A 16,845-nucleotide genomic window follows, 5' to 3' on the forward strand; every position below is an offset into this window, starting at 1 on the left:
CTGAAAAAAGTTACCCAAGAGCACTGAAGCTCCTTAGTCAAAAAGAAAGACTTTAAGGTGGCTCAGTAGGAGTGCCTGCCTGCTATGTATGTGGCCCTGGATTGAATCCAGGTATCACACAGTAAGACAAACTCTAAGAGCACCATAAATTGTTCTCTATCAGTGACAAATGTTCTGAAACTGAAACTATTTTTCACCTGTATAATTCCAACTGTCATACTGAATGGAGTATGCACATGTGTGTGTGTCTGTGTATGAAGAAGCCACCTACATCTATGTTGCCCACCACAACAGAATAGAGAAAACAGAACATGTTATAAAACAAAGTTTATTCTGCAATACTTCATCATAATGAACATCTCTTTGGTAAAAATAAATTTTATAACGTTTTAATAATTAGAGATTAGATACAAAAACTAAACATTTGTTAACTTTTTAAATTATTATTAGTAAAGACTGGCAACTGAGAAGTGGTTCACCTGTGACTGGTCATGTACTGGCAGTTATAACTCAAACTCAGGGCAACTTTTATGCTACATCGGAAAAGAAAATAAGGAAATGGTTAAAAGGAAACTCAAATTTCTTAAGTCAGAAATTATTCTTATACTTTCATTTAAAAATAAATAATAGGTACAATGACTTGGTAATTATACATTTTATACACCATGTGATGGCAACAATATTTTAAAATTAAGCACTTAGTTTAATAATAAATGTACAACAATTAAAAAAGTTGATAATGGCACTGGCAGTTAGATGCAAAAAATGTGCTTTAAGAAAAAAATGGCAAGAAAACATTAAGATAATCTACAGTCTTTCAATAAATATCTTTACTGCATTATTAGCATACTTAAGTGAACTTTGCTTCAATCAAATCTGACACATTAGCAAAAATAAAAAAGAAAAATATATGTAAACTAGAAAGCCTCAAAGTTTCATTAAATACTATGTTCTTCACAAAGGTCAATTTACTGTAGGATTTAAGACAATATAGTCTTTACAGCTTTGTGAAGTATTCATATCCAGTTACTTGCTGAGAAAAGCCTCCTACTCTACCAACACACATATATTCCCTCAACACTTCCTCTAGCTTTGAATTAGTGCTACCATAACTTTAACTGATCATCTAGCATGAATCCTTTATACTGATATAATGCCTCAGAACGTAGTGAAAAAAAATACATTATTTTAGACTTTGCTATAAACAAAGAAATCTAAGAGAAGTCATGCTGCCTATATAGACACTCCCCACCCACCCAAAAGGGCTCAAAGTTGGAAACAAGGAGGCAATCCACCAAAAAAAATCAGCATTCCCATGAATACAAATAACATTCTGTGTGAATTTTCAAAGCAAAATATTAAGTAATTTAGCAATATATTGCACAAATAACTTTCAAGAACACTGATTCTATTTGGGATATGAAAGATAAAGATTAATTGCACTGAGTCAAAACTTTCACTGTAGCTGTATTAAAATCTGGAATCAGTAAGTAACATGATTTTTATATTTTGATGTAACACAAATTATTATTAAGTTTAAACCAGTTTTAAAATTTGTTGGAAAATACAGTCTCTTTGGCACTGCCAAATTGCTTTATTATGGAAAAATGTTACTAACATATTGTTGAAAGTAAAATTTCTGTTTCTTAGGATGAGAAATTACTTTAGTTGGGTGATGATTAACCATGCTTTTATCTTAACACACTTGAGGAGGGGAATCATGGTATTATGGGATCAATAATGAGGGACCATAACTTAAAAAAGGTTCTTCCCCTTAAAAATAACTATTTTGTTCTACTAGCAAATGGAGAGTAACACTGAATTTGGTTCAATAACGATGTGTAAAATGTTGTCTAATTTATTTCTGTTATTTTTCAGTGCAAAAGTATTTATGGTTTTGCTAGAGATTCAGTTTTAAAGTTGTGGGAACAACAGAAGAGGAGGGAGAGAAAACTCAAGTTGAAAGAGGCTCTTGTTGCTTATATCAAGACAAGACTTTGAAGATTCCTGTTATAATTACAAACAATTCTACTACTACTTAGCTTGGATTATTTTCTTTTACTTACAAAGAGAACATTTGAGGTATTGAATTTCAGTGGGAAATACTAATTATAGCCAGATCACTGAGACACTATTGCCTAGGTCTATTCAGAATGGCACTGTATATAGCTTAGCAATACTATGTTATCAAAATGTTTTTCATAATCACTTTACTGTAGTCAAAGCCATCACACTTGGATAACTTGTCATTATCAACAGTGAGAAAAAAAAAATTAAAACAAAGCAACACCCCCCCACACACACACCTATTTTAAGAGCACCAGTTTAATGTGGCTACCCAGGTTCAATTACATTGCTAACATAACAACAGGACAGATAATAATAAATCATCCCTGGGTTATAGTACTGCCAAATGAAAAGATATTTTCATGATATTTTTGTCCAAATAAATTTGGAAATTAAAAAAGTATACATCTTAAAATATCCATATACAAATTATAGCCATAGAAACAGCTGAAAATAATAAGCAAAAATCATGGTTCTATGATTATGTATGCATATACAAGTATGGAATCATATAAAGTAAAAACAAAGTTTATGAACCAGAATTAGCATGAGCTAGAGATAGAACTGAAGTTTTGGAAAGCTGTGTCCATATTATTTAAAAATATATGACTAAATTTAGTTCTATTAATTTCCTCTGAATAATATAGTAAAACTATACACATGATAACAAAGTCTTCAAGTAGTTTTGTTGAAATACTTAAAATGTCTTCGTCAAGGAATGCCTGGGACTATAATAGAAAATATTTTCTCATGGAATAATGGCATACAATAGGTATTACACTGATTCTCCTAAAGGATGTGCTGTACAAGATCTAACTTAATATGAATTTTTAAATTAAAATCTTTTTAAATTTAATTAGATACACATACAAACAAAGTTCATGTAAAACCTGAACAGATATTTTTTCCTAAATTACCTACCTTCATTTATGGTGCTATAAGAGGTTTGTTAGTTTATTCTCCATTCCTATTACAAGATTCTCAGACTACAGTACATTTAACAAGCAAAGGAAAGATTCTTATTGCAAAAAATGTGTCAAAGTGAGTGTTTCCCCTAACACATTTTATGGCTATAGCATCCCATTGGATCTTTTCTTTTCTTTTTTTTTTCTTTCTTTTCTTTTAAAGAATTTACTTATTTATTCATGAGAATGATAGGAGAAAAAGAACCAGATATCACTCTGGTACATGTGCTGCCAGGGATTGAACTCAGGACCTCATGGTTGAGAATCCAATGCTTTATCCACTGTGTCACCTCCCAGACCACCCATTCAATATTTTCTACTCAATAAAAACAGAAACTAAAATTTAAACTGGCCATATGGTAAAGAAAAAAAAAAAAAAAAGGATAAAAACCTTGCAATATTCAAGAAGTGAAACAAAATTTAAAATATTGCAATAGGAATTGGAGTGTTCTTAGAAGAAATGATATCACAAATTACTTTCTCTAAACCTTAGAATTCTTTTTTGTATTCTCTCCCTATGAAATAAAAATGAACCTTCTGAGCATCTATACATTTCCCAACTTACCTTCAACTTTGTTCATGATTCAACAAAAAAGTAATTAAAAACAAAAATTAAGGCAAAAATAATAAAATCTCATATTGGATTATATGTCAGGAGAGTAGATAAATTAAGCATTTATCCAGTAATTGGCTGTATAGTTAATTACAGACTAGGAAGGAAAATTAAAAAAAAAATCAACAGCTGCTAATTCTTGCATTTTGCAATATTGATAAAATCTTTTCCTACAAATTTTAAAGACAGAAACTAGGTGTTTTTTCATATATATGTATATTTTTTTAAACAAATGTTGGAGCTACTTATGACAAAAATTACTCTCTTAGGACTTCGCATCATAGTATGGTTGGGCATGATGTTAACAGCAATTTTTAAAATAAAAATTAAAAAATGAATTGAAAGAAATAAGTAATTCGGACCCCACCTCTAACCCTGAAACAAAAGAAGTCCATTATGGCTTTGATATCCCCTGTAAAGAATTCATTAGAAGAGTATTGCCACATTTAAAAATGATTTTATACTAATTAAGTATTTCTATTTTTTTCGCTGCTTCTGACTTTGTGTCTTTGCAGTACTTATTAGGGAAGTTAGACATGTACGAATTCCAGCAAGGTGGAGCAGAGATCCAGCTGCCTCCTTAAGCTCATCATCTATTTCCTGACATAACTGTTTTTGAATCTTTTTGCCAGGCTGCACTTTTTCAGAGGTATTGTTTGCACAAGCTTGTGATGCATAGCCACTGTCTCCAAGAGGATCATCTTCAAAATCTCCATCTGTATCTTCTTCACTATGAAATCCTTCACTGCCATCACTTCCAACATGGCTGCTCTTTGGGATAAGCTCAAATACTTCATCCATAGAAGACAAGGAAGAGACACTAGACCTGAATGCACAGCGCTGTGCTGCTATGGTATTGGCACTGTAGTTGTGGTCTTCTTTTGGATCAATGCTGGTGGCTAAAGAATTACTCTCTTGTAACCGCACAGTATTGGTGTGATTAAATGCATTACTATAACTTCTTTTCTTCTGCATTGCTGATTTAAGAGGAAGGGTCTTCTCACCTATAGGAAATAAAACATCATTAGATCAAGTGTACTTGACTGCAAAAAACAGATCATTTAAAGCTGCTAAGTACTCCTCCTGTGTAAAAAGTGTTTTAGATCACCAGTGTTTTTTTTTGTTTGTTTTTTTTAAACCGGAGCACTGTTCAGCTCCGGTTTATGGTGGTGCGGGATTTAAGCTGGGACTTTAGGGCCTCAGGCATGAGAGTCTGTTTGCATAACCATTATGCTATCTACCCTCTGCCCTCACCAGTGTTTTTGTAAGAGTTTTCTTTATGCCACTATGCTAATAATCTGAAATATTTTAAGACACTAAATGAAATGACTTAGCCTTTCCATATATATCACTATTTTGAACTACTTGCATAGATTGTCTCAATACAAATATACCACTAGTTAACTAATTATTTCTTTGTTGATATTTAGGTTGTTTCACATTTTTCTTTTACTAGTACAAATAACATTACAATTAAAATCCTTCTAAATGTCACCTCTCACACAAATGCAAATATTTTTCTAGGTGAGATACCAAGAAATAGAAGTACATATTTAAAATTATAATAGCATTTATTATATTAACTTACAAACTATTTCTACAATAGTATTAGCTCTTAAGCTAATATATTAATAATAATTTATTTTTATATATAATATCATAGAAAAATGAATTGTCTCTTTACAGTGTTTCATTCTTCAATTTACTTGTTTCTGCAAAAGTTTCAGAGCTTTTCAAATGTGTGCACTGCATATGTATTTTCTTTTTAAAAATGTTCTTTTTTGTTGCCCTTGTTTTATTGTTATAGTTATTATTGTTGTTATTGATGTTGTTGGATAGGACAGAGAGAAATGGAGAGAGGAGGGGAAGACAGAGAGGGGGACAGAAAGATAGACACATGCAGACGCGCTTCACTGCTTGTGAAGGGACTCCTTTGCAGGTAGGGAACTGGGGCCTCGAACCTGTATCCTTATGCCGGTCCTTGCGCTTTGCGCCTCCTGCGCTTCTATTTTTAAATAAGACCTTTAAACTTAATTTCTAAGTATGCTATTTCCTAGTTGGTGTAAAAAGATCTAACAGAGAAATAACTTCAGGGAGCCCGCAATAGTGCAGCAGGTTAAGAGCACATGGCGCAAAGCGCAAGTACCAGCATAAGGATACCTGCAGGGAGGTCACTTCACAGGTGGTGAACCAGGTCTACAGGTGTCTGTCTTTCTCTCCCCCTCTGTCTTCCCCTCCTCTCTTGATTTCTCTTTGTCTTATCCAACAATGACAACAACAATAACAACAACAATAAACAATAAGGACAAGAAAAGGGGAAAGATAGCCTCCAGGAACAGTGGATTTGTAGTATAGGCACCGAGCCCCAGTAATAACCCTGGATACAATAAATAAATAAATAAATTTTAAAAAGTATCTTCAATCTCACAATTGCTAACAAAAATTAATGGAAATATGGGACTAAGCAGTGGTGCAACAGGTGGAGTGCACACATTACCATGTGAAAGGATCTGGGTGCAAACCCCAAGCCCAGAGAGGCAACCTGTAAAGGGTACTTTTTCTCTTTTTTCTTTTGTCTCTAGGTTTATTGCTGGGGCTCAGTGCCTGCACTATGAATCCACTGCTCCTGGTGGCCATTTTTTAGAACAGAGAGAAATTGAGAGGGGTGGGGAGGGTTAAGTGGGGGAGAGATAGTAGACACCTGCAGACCTGCTTCAGCGCTTGTGAAGTGACCCCGCCCCCTCCAGTGGGGAGCCAGGGGCTTGAACTGGGATCCCTGTGCAGACCCTTGCACGTACTGTATGCATTTAACCAGCACCTAGCCAGCCCCCTTTCTATCTCCCCTTTTCATCTCAATTTCTGTTTCTAACAACAACAACAAAAAATAGTTAAAAAAAAAACTAATGGAAATATAAAACAGAAACTAATTCATTCAGATAAAAACCTAATTTAGTTGGAAAGAAATAAATTTTTCTGTAACATTTAAATATTTCACATGATGTTACATTTGAATGGACATTCACAGAATTGTTTAATAAGGAAAACGTGATTGCTTACATTCTAAAATTTCTTGTTCTATAGAAGTGTTTAAAAGCATCATTGCAGTGGCAGCATCAATGTCAGACTCTGGAAAAGCAAAATCATGATATTATTATTATATATATTAACCAAAGTGAGGCTATTTGAGTACACACAAAGGTAAGTAAGCAACTTTAAGATTTCTGCATATACTTTTCAGTTAAAAATATACATGGAAGCACATAACAAAATGAAAAACAGATTATCTTGCAACAATCTTTAGTTCATTTAAAATTAGTCTTGAGATTTTCAAGATGGCACCAGGGAAGGCACTCCATAGGAACCACTACTGTGGCCACCTCTTCTAGTTTTTTCTTGGCAACGATAGGGCCAAAGTTAAAGAAAACAAGTAAATATATGACCTGCCATAAGCAGTACCAAATTAAAAAAAAAAAAAAAGTTTTGAGAGCATCACAGAAACTTGAGAAAAGTGGATTGAGGGTGCGTTGTGGTGCACCTGGCCTAGAGTGCACATAACAGCATGAAAACCTAGGTGCCCACCTTGTAAGGAAGAAGCCTCACAACCAGTGGAACAATGCTGCCTGCATCTAGCCTTCTCTCTCTCTCATCTTCTATCAACAACAAAAAAAAATAAGAAAGGAACACAGGTAAGAAATAACTGAGAAAAGCAGTTAAAAAAAAAAAAGGTGGACAAAATCTAGGAAAAAACCCAGGAGTTCCAAATGGTTCTCTTATTAAAGCTCTTCTTGGGGGGGGGGGGGTCAGGCAGTGCAGCTTGAGGTACAGGACATGTGTTACAGTGCTCAAGGACCTGGTTCAAGTTCCTGGTCCCCACTTGTAGAGAACCTTCATGAGCAGTGAAGCATCACTGCAGATGTCTCTCTTCTTCTCTATCTCTCCTTTCTGTCTCTATTAAATAAAATATTTAATATTTTCAAGAAGATATGTAAAACAAGAGGAAAGAAAGCTCTTCTTCAGGAAGCTGACTAAGGAAATGGGCTTGAACTAAAACTGTAATAGCTTGACAGGCAGAAGGGAAAGAAACCTTCACAGGAAACCTAGTATTAAGCCAATGCATGTGGAACTTCTGAAGGAAAAAGTAGGGCAAATAACTTAAGAACAAACTAAATCAGTCTAACAAAATCCAAAGAAGTCAAGAATTTTAAAAGGTGTCAATGCCAGAGACCCTCTACGTTGCAGGTATCCCCTGAGAGAAGAAGCCATTATCCAGGGTGGACAGAAAAAACTGGCAATTGCATTAAATAAACCAGATTTGGAGGCTGAGAACACAACAAAAACAGTAATTGCCGGAGGAGTCTCAAACAGATGAGCAACCTGCACAACCTACTGTCTTAGATAAAATGAGTGAAGAGGAGAAAGATGATGCTTATTATTTCAGTACATTCTATGTATATAAGAATGTGTCCTTTTTTTCCTTTATCAGAGCACTGCTCAGACTTTAGTCATTCTGACATGTGAAAATTTACTACATGACAAACTGTAAATTTTGTGAATACTGTGATACATTCACTTAGACAAAAATAAAGTGAGCAAAATGAAATAAAGTTAAAATTGACTGTTATTGTTATAAGACAATTGAGATGGAACTGAGGAAAAAAATTCTCCTTTAATGTCGTCCGGAAGGTGGTGCAGTGGTAAAGCTTTGGAGTATCAAGCATGAGGTCATGAGTTCGATCCACGGCAGCACATGTGCAAGAGTGATGTCTGGTTCTTTCTTTCTCCACCTATCTTTGTCATAAATAAATCAAATCTTAAAAAAAAAAAAAAACTCCTTTAATGATTAAAAATGTAAATAAAATCTTGAACTTCATTTCAATAAGGCTTTCTTTTCCTTTAAATTAGCTGAAGACCACACACTGAAGCACTAATACTTTCTAGCATTCAAAAATTTCCTTGCCATCTCTGGCAAGATAGCTCTTGGATAGTGCACTGCTTTGCCATGTCCATGACTCAGGTTCAGCTTGATTCCCACCACATGGGAGGAAGTTATGGTGCTGGGTTCTCTGGTACGCTCTCTCTGCCTCTTTATGATGATTTTAAAAAAGTAGGGATATATATATGTAGACTGTGCATATCTACATTAATGAAAAACTGTATTAATTATATTTTGGTTATAGGAGATAAAAATACATATAATCAGTCTAATCATGAATTTACAAAAACTAGTAATGTCTCTAGTCCTAATTATTTATAAACCTGTAAATACTACAAATCTATAGGGGCTGAGTGGTGGCATACCTGGTTGAGTACACATGTTACAAATTCATATAATACTGTTATTTACATAATTGTGAAGTCTATAAAAAAGATGTACTTCAAAAAGTTGATAAAGGGGCCAGGTGGTAGCACACCTGGTAAAACATACATAACTGTTCAAATCCTATTACCAGAGTCTAAGCCCCCAAGTTCCAATTGCAGGAGGGAAGCTTCACAAGCAGTAAAATAGCTCCTGTTTCTATCTAAATGAAACCAATAAATAAAATATTTTAAAAATAAAGTCAATAAAATCTGGGTTGGGGAAATAACATAATGATTGTGTTAAAAGGCATTTATGCCCAGGGTGCCAGGTTTAAGCCCCAGCACTGCTCTGGCTTAAAAAGAAGGAAGAGAAAGGTAAGGGGGAGAGAAAAGTTAATAAAATAAGATCATATGCTTTTATAAAAGTTCCTCTCCAGCTTAGTGATGTCTTAGTCCAAAAAAACTTACAGAATAAAAGTGAAATAAAAATGAAAATGATAAAACTAAGTGTGAAAGTAAAGTTAGAAAATATGTATATAAAAGTGAAAAAAACAAAATTAAAAGGTAACAACAAAATATGTATGTGTACACTTTATAAGTTTAAAATGACACATATGAAAAACTTCTCATTTTTATTTCAAAGCTATTTCTTGAAGTTTTTAAATTTTACATTCAATATCTAATTAAAGAGTTATTTACAGGACAGGGGAGATAGCATAATGATTATGCAAAAAGATTTTCATGCCAGAGGAACCACAGGTCCCCAGTTCAATCTCCAGCACCATCATAAGCTAGAGCTGAACAATGCTCTACTGTGGAAAGAAGGAAGGTAGGTAGATTGTTTACATAATACATTCATGAAAATATTTACTTGTTTTTCTCCACAACTTTACCATAAAACTGTGTGGAGGCAGAAAATGTTACTAACGCTAATAAAAAGTTTTAATTCAGTGAACAAGAGAAAGTTGCTGTCAGGAAGCACAGAGGTCAGGTGGTACGCCTCACTTGGTAGAGTACAGACACGTTAATATGCTTGAGCATACCAGGTTTAAGCTCTCAATTCCTGTCTGCAGGGGAGAAGCTTCACAAGCAGTGGGGCAGTGCTGTTGGTGCCTCTCCTCTATGTCTCTCCCTCTCTTTCTGTCTCTTACCCTCTATTAAAACACACACACACACACACACACACACACACGAAGTCTACATGAACATCTTCCCAATTTTATAATGTCAACTTATGTACAAATTATGCCTTATCCTCTACATTCCATTATCCCTAGAACAATTGATAAATTTTTAAGAATAATCTATTGTAGATGCTGGGTGATGGTGCACCTTGTTGAGCCCACATGTTACAGTGTGCAAGGACCTGGGCTTAAGCCCCTGGTCCCCACCTTTTGGGGGAAAGCTTCCCAAGTGGTGAAGCAGGGCTGCAGGTGTCTCTCTGCTTCTCTCCCCCATCTCCTCCCCTCCTCTAAATTTCTGGATGTCTCTATCCAATAAATCAATAAAGAAAAAAATTAAAAAACGGGGCTGGACGGTAGTGTAGTGGGTTAAGCACACATGGCACAAAGTGCAAGGATCCCAGTTTGAGCCCTGGGGGGGTTGCTTTGCAAGTGAAGCAGGTCTGCAGGTGTCTATCTTTCTCTCGCCCTCTGTCTTCCCCTCCTCTCTCCATTTCTCTCTGTCCTATACAACAACAACAACAAAGGCAACCAAAAAGGGGGAAGAAATGGCCTCCAGGAAGAGTAGATTTATAGTGCAGCCACTGAGCCCTAGTGATAAGCCTGGAGGCAAAAAAAAAAAAAGAAAAGAAAAAAAAAGAAAGATAGACAGTGGCATACCTACTTCACTGCTCATGAAGATTTCCTGCTGTAGGTGGGAAGTGGAGCTCAAACTAAGACCTTGTACATGGTAATGTGTGCTTAAACATGTATGCTACTGCCTGCCCCATTTACTTTCTTTTTTCTATTTTAATACCATTTTATTGAAGAAATTTTGAGCTACATGATTCTTAGTGTCATAGGGGTACAGTTCCATATTTTCCCAAGACAAATGTTAGTACATCATTCTTTCTCCACCACAGGGCATTAGATGTCAATTCTTTGAAAGAAATTTACAGATTCAATGCAGTACCTATCAAAATGCATTCATTAAAAAAAAAAAAAGGCATTCTTCAAGGAAACTGAGCAAACAATCCCAAAACTTGTGTGGAACCATAAAAGGCCACAAATAGCCAAAGCAATTCTTAGAGACAGGGAAAAAGGAAAAGGAAAAAAGAAAGAGAAAAAGAAGAAAGGAAGAAAGAAAGGCATCACATTCTCTGGCTTCAAAGTATACTTACTACAATATGACAGTGACCAAAACAGTGTGCTTTTAGAAGAAAAAGAGGAACCCAGACCAATGGAACAGAGCCCAGAAATACATACACATACACACACACACACACACACACACACACGAATATCTAATAAAAGACAAGAGTCAAGAATATCTAGTAAAAGAGTCAAAACTATTTAATGTGGGGAAAAAAATTTCAACAAATGGTGCGGGGGAAATATGTCAGTCACATACAAAAATGAAACTAAACATCACCTAACACCATATATCAAAATTAACACAAAATGGGTTAAAGACTTGGGTATTAGACCTGAAATTATAGAATATATATGAAAATAGGTACAACACTTCAGGACCATAAAACAACAGCTTCACCCCCATGGGCAAGGAAAATGAAGGCAGGAATAAACAAACTGACTATATCAGCTTAAAAAGTTTCTTCACACAATTAAGAGGTAAAAGACAGATACCAGATGGTCCCAGAACTCTGGTGGTGAGTGTGATGTAGTTTTATAATTTTTTATTTTATTTTATTTTTTTAGTTTTATAATTTTGTAAACCACTAATCCTATATGTTTTTGGGAAAAAACAAACAAACAAAAAACCCCTAAAAGAAACTTGATCCAAATACAAGTTTTATTAAACTTTGTGCAATCTTAAAACTCACGAGAATTTTATATTCTATTAGAGGAGACCTGTATTTGTTTTATCCTAGAACCTCACACCCAGTCAAATTAATTATTACTAGAGGAATTAGGCCTAAAATTCATTAGTACAAAGCTGGAGATAAGTAAACTGTTAATAGCATTAGAGAGATAATGCATAATCTGGGTAAGTCTTTAGATGGAGAAGTACTGAAGTTTGGCAGGGGGTAGATAGCATAATGGTTATGCAAAGTGACTCTCTTGCCTGAGGCTCCATAAAGTCCCAGGTTCAATCCCCGCATATAAACCACAGCTGATCAGTGTTCTGGTAAAATAATAATAATCAATGTTAAAAAGAGAAGTACTGATGTTCTAGTTATGAAAAAAAAAATGTGGCTGAAGCTAGCAGTCTATCCCTCTTTCCCCCAAAAAAGAATCTCAACAAAGAACAGTTTTTAAATAAACCCTTAAATTTATACTGAAAACTGTGCATATGAAGTGTGCTTAAAGGATTAAAGATACACATGTTTTGAGGTAATAGAAAGATAAAGGAAGTTTTAGCAGTCTCCCAAGAGAGACCACATGTACTCATGTAGGTGTGGCAGGAAAATGGAGTATTATTTGATTCTGACTCACAATCTGCTTACCTTCATGACAGTTTTCTTAAGCTTTTTTATTTCCTTCCCTATTTTTATAGATCATTATCACACTGCTTCCTAGGCTCTGGTTAGTATAATTCCAAACAGTAACATGTCTCTCTGTTAAACAGAAAGGATTTTAGTTTGAGAATTTCTATTAAAAAAAAAAAAAAAAAACCATAGAAACATCTCTAGATTGCAAGCAAAGATGTTAAAAACCTATGTGAATATATCAGTAATATATAAGTCTAATAATAAAAGAGTAAGGAAAAACACTAATTCAGAAGTTTGCTAGACTTTTAAAAAGTCTACAAATTCACTTAACTGACTTCTGAAAATTATTTACACTTAATACACAGAAAATATACTCAACTGTAGTCTAATCCAGGGGTTGGCAAACTTCTGTAAATACTTAAGGCTTTGAGGATAAAGGATTTTCATATGTCTCAGACATTTTTATTTTTCAATCATTTACAAATATAAAACTATTTCTAAATCACACAGCAAACAAAAACAGGTGACAGATCAGATATGGTCTATAAGCCATAGCTTGTCAACCTCTATTCTAGTCTAAGACCTATAATGACTCCACTGATGATATTAAGAAATAGTTTTCCTATCTATAAGGAAAGATAAATAAAATAGAACTTAAAAGGAATATAAAACAGTATACACAGTATGAGACCAGTATTTGGATATTGTGTATGTGTGTGTGTGTGTGTGCAAGCAAACATACCTATCTATTTATACATAGGGTATTTAAAGGGCTAAAGTAATTATATCAACTTGTCAATAATAGAATAAAGGGAATTTTTGGTTTCTTTCTTTCTTTTTTTTTTTGCCAGAGGACTGCTCAACTCTGGTTTATGGTGGTTGGGGGACTGAACCTGGAAACTTAGAGCCTCAGGCATGAGAGTCTCTTTGCATAACCATTTGCCTGGTTTCTTTTCTATAAATATTTTTATTTTCTGAGACTTTTACAATAAACAGAGATATTTTATAACTAGACATGAAAATACTGACTTTTAGCCTTGCATACAAGAGAGGTTCAAGGTTTGACTCTATCACCACCAATAGACAGAGCTGAGAGGCACTCTGGTTAAGCGCACACGTTACAATGTTCGAGGACCCAGGTTCAAACCCCGAGGCCCCACCTGCAGAGGGAAAGCTTCACAAGTGATGAAGTAGTGCTGCAGGTCTCTCTCTCTCTCTTACTCTCTTTATCTCCTCTTCCTCTCAACTTCTGGCTATCTCTATCCAATAAATAAATAAAGATAATAAAAAAAAGTATGTGGGGTGGGAAGGTGATACTAAGTACAATTTAAAACTACCGATCTTAAATTTAGGTGGTAGATATAGTGTGGAACTATATTTTGTTATCTTACAATCTTGTAAAGTACTACTAATAGCAAAATACTGGTCTTATACATACCTTTGAGGGTTCGCACCTGGCTCTGATTGAGTATAGAACTTAAGTAGTGAGGTGATAAAGAATCACTGAAAAATAAAGATAAACATGATTGCTTATAAATATTTGCTTTTTATACAACTTAGTTACAAAGTTTGTACAATTTAAAAAAAACAAAGTATTTTTACCTTGTTTTCTTTGCTAATACTATTCAGTTTAGGAAGAATCTGCCAAAGCAGAAAGATTAAATCACTACTATTTGGCAAAAACCCAAGGGGAAAAAAAAAAAAAAACCCACAAAACTTTTAGTTTCTTCATTGCTAAAGTAGGAACAATAATTATTTTTGTATAGCAATTATATTTATTTTATTTTTATTTAATATATTTATAAAATGAAAAAGAGAAAATATTGACAAATCCATAGGACAAGGGGGGTAAAATTCCATACATTTTCCAGGGTTCCATATCCCATCTTCTCCACTGGAAGCTTTCAGAATAGGAATAATTAAACCTTGCAGAGTTACTGGGATAATTAAATGAGAATAATCCACTGACTATTCTTAAAGCAATAGATAATATTTAATGCATAAGTCACTATTTGGTTTTGTATTGGATGCTTAAGTTTGATATGATATAAATACAGGTGTTATCATGTATATGATAGCACTTATAAAACAAACATCAATAACTATGGGAATGATACAAAACTGGTAGTTTTCTGATTTTTATCAATAAATATCAATGTCAAGTTAAACTCTATGTTCATGAAATCAGCAGGTTTTAAATTCTAAGAGTTAAAAAAAACATTTTTTTAGATGTGTTCAAAGTTTATTACTGTCTTACAGGAAAAGATTTAGCTTAATTGTTATTTCATATTAAGATGTTATGGTTGAATGACCAGAGTTGTTTGAATAATATCTATTCAAAATTAACCAGGACAGGAAAAATTGTTAACCTGGATAGTTCACCTGCTTTGCCTGAGGTTTAAGCCTGCCCCCTTCATATAGAAAGAAGTGGTACTGTGGTATGTATGTATGTATGTACCTACCTACCTACCTGAAAAAGTTGGCCCAGGCCCAGAATAGAGAAGCTCCAGTGATGACCAAGAATAAACAAATGAACAATCAACCAATAGCAAAAACACCTAACCTAACACGCATATGCAAACATAAAAAAATAATAAATGTATTATAAAGAAAAAAAAGGGGAGTCGGGCGGTAGCGCAGTGGGTTAAGCAATGTAGTGCAAAGTGCAAGCACCAGCATAAGGATCCCAGTTGGAGACCCTGGCTCCACACCTGAGTCACTTCACAGGCAGTGAAGCAGATCTGCAGGTGTCTTTCTCTCCCCCCTGTATTCCCTGCCTCTCTCCATTTCTCTCTGTCCTATCTAATGATGACATTAATAAATACAACAATAAGCAATAAGGGCAAAAAAGGGGAAAATAAATAAAATTAAATTTAAAAAAGATGTTAGCTGACAAAGAACCCAAAAGCGGCTAGAAATTTGAAATTGATTGGTTCCTTTTGTTTTTCAAAGTTCTTGGACTAGTTGTGTAACTCTTAATACTAGAACTCAATTTAGGAAATCCCTGTCCAACTGTTGTTGAAAGTAAAGTGAAAGAAAATTTGAACCTCTTATTCTTGACCCTTAGAACCATGCTCAAAGTTCCCATTATAATATGAAACAATTCTCTACGTGAATTGTTCTCATTGTTAGATGTTAAAACTTTTTTTTTTTTTACATTACTTCTGTTCTTTGGAGTTTGTGGTAGTATCAAAACTGCTTTTTTCTAAGTAAATTAAAAATCTATTTCCTATTGTTAGTTTTACATGGACTATTTTTCATTTGTTACTTCAGATTTTATGATATGAAAGGTATGTCTGATGGAGCTAAATGTACTTTTTGTAAACAATGAAAAAGAAAAAAATGTTTCTAAAGTGTTAATGTTTTACAGCCAAGGGTTAAACGAAACTTTGATGTTATCTACCTGTTTAAGCCATAAATAATCTTAACATACACATATGATGGAACTAAAAATATAAACATGAAAATGCAACATATGATTTGTTGGAACTGGTGTCAAGTCTACGATTCAGTCAATAAAAAATTAACACAGGGAGCCACGTGGGGGAGTGCCTGGTTAAGTGCACACATTACAGTGCACAAGGATGCAGGTTCAAGTCCCTGGTCCCTCCCTACCTGTAGGGGGAAGGCTTCACAAGGGGTGAAGCAGTACTGCAGGTATCTCACACACTCTATCTCCTCCTCCCCTCTCAATCTCTCTCTGTCTCTATCCAATAATAAACAAATAAAAATATTTCTGAAAAAAATTAACACAGTTAAATAAAACAATTTTTGCAGTAAAATGACAATTGGCAGTTTCCCATTAGCTTCTTAAAAAATGAGGGAGTCTGGGGCTCTTGCGGTAGCGCAGTGGGTTAAGCACACATGGCGCGAAGCGCAAAGACCAGCGCAATTATCCCGGTTCGAGCCCCTGACTCCCCACCTGCAGGGGAGTCGCTTCACAGGCGACTCTTCATTTCTCTCTGTCCTATCCAAAAACAACTACATAAATAGCAACGATAATAACCACAACAATGATAAAAACAACCAGGGTAACAAAAGAGAAAAAGTGGCCTCCAGGAGCAGTGGGTTCGTGCCGCACCGAGCCCCAGCAATAACCCTGGAGGCAAAAAAAAAAAAAAAAAGCGGGAGTCGAGTGGTAGCGCAGCGGGTTAAGCGCATTTGGCTCAAAGAGCAAGGACCAGTGTAAGAATCCCAGTTGGAGGCTCCGACACCCCACCTGCAGGAGAGTCGCTTCACAAGCGGTGAAGGAGGTCTGCAGGTGTCTTTGTGTGTCGTCATCCATCCTC

General features: G+C 34.8%; 1 protein-coding gene across 3 annotated transcripts in view; it reads right to left on the reverse strand.

Moving 5' to 3' along the window:
- Positions 1–312: 312 nt before the first annotated feature.
- The window catches only part of FOXN2 (forkhead box N2), a 56,884-nt gene continuing 40,351 nt past the window's right edge, over positions 313–16,845 (reverse strand). For 2 of the 3 annotated variants that reach the window (XM_007531605.3, XM_060187702.1), the window contains exons 4-6: positions 13,995–14,059; positions 6,703–6,771; positions 313–4,649 (exon numbers count right to left, since the gene is read on the reverse strand). In XM_007531605.3, coding sequence (XP_007531667.1) covers positions 4,123–4,649; positions 6,703–6,771; positions 13,995–14,059 — 661 coding nt within the window. In that variant the 3' untranslated portion in view covers positions 313–4,122. Of the gene's footprint in view, positions 4,650–6,702; positions 6,772–12,571; positions 12,683–13,994; positions 14,060–16,845 lie in introns of all 3 variants that reach the window. The other variant, XR_009548980.1, reaches the window with a different exon arrangement.

The sequence above is a fragment of the Erinaceus europaeus genome, chromosome 3 (assembly GCF_950295315.1).
Source record: "Erinaceus europaeus chromosome 3, mEriEur2.1, whole genome shotgun sequence".
Taxonomy (NCBI): Eukaryota; Metazoa; Chordata; class Mammalia; order Eulipotyphla; family Erinaceidae; genus Erinaceus; species Erinaceus europaeus.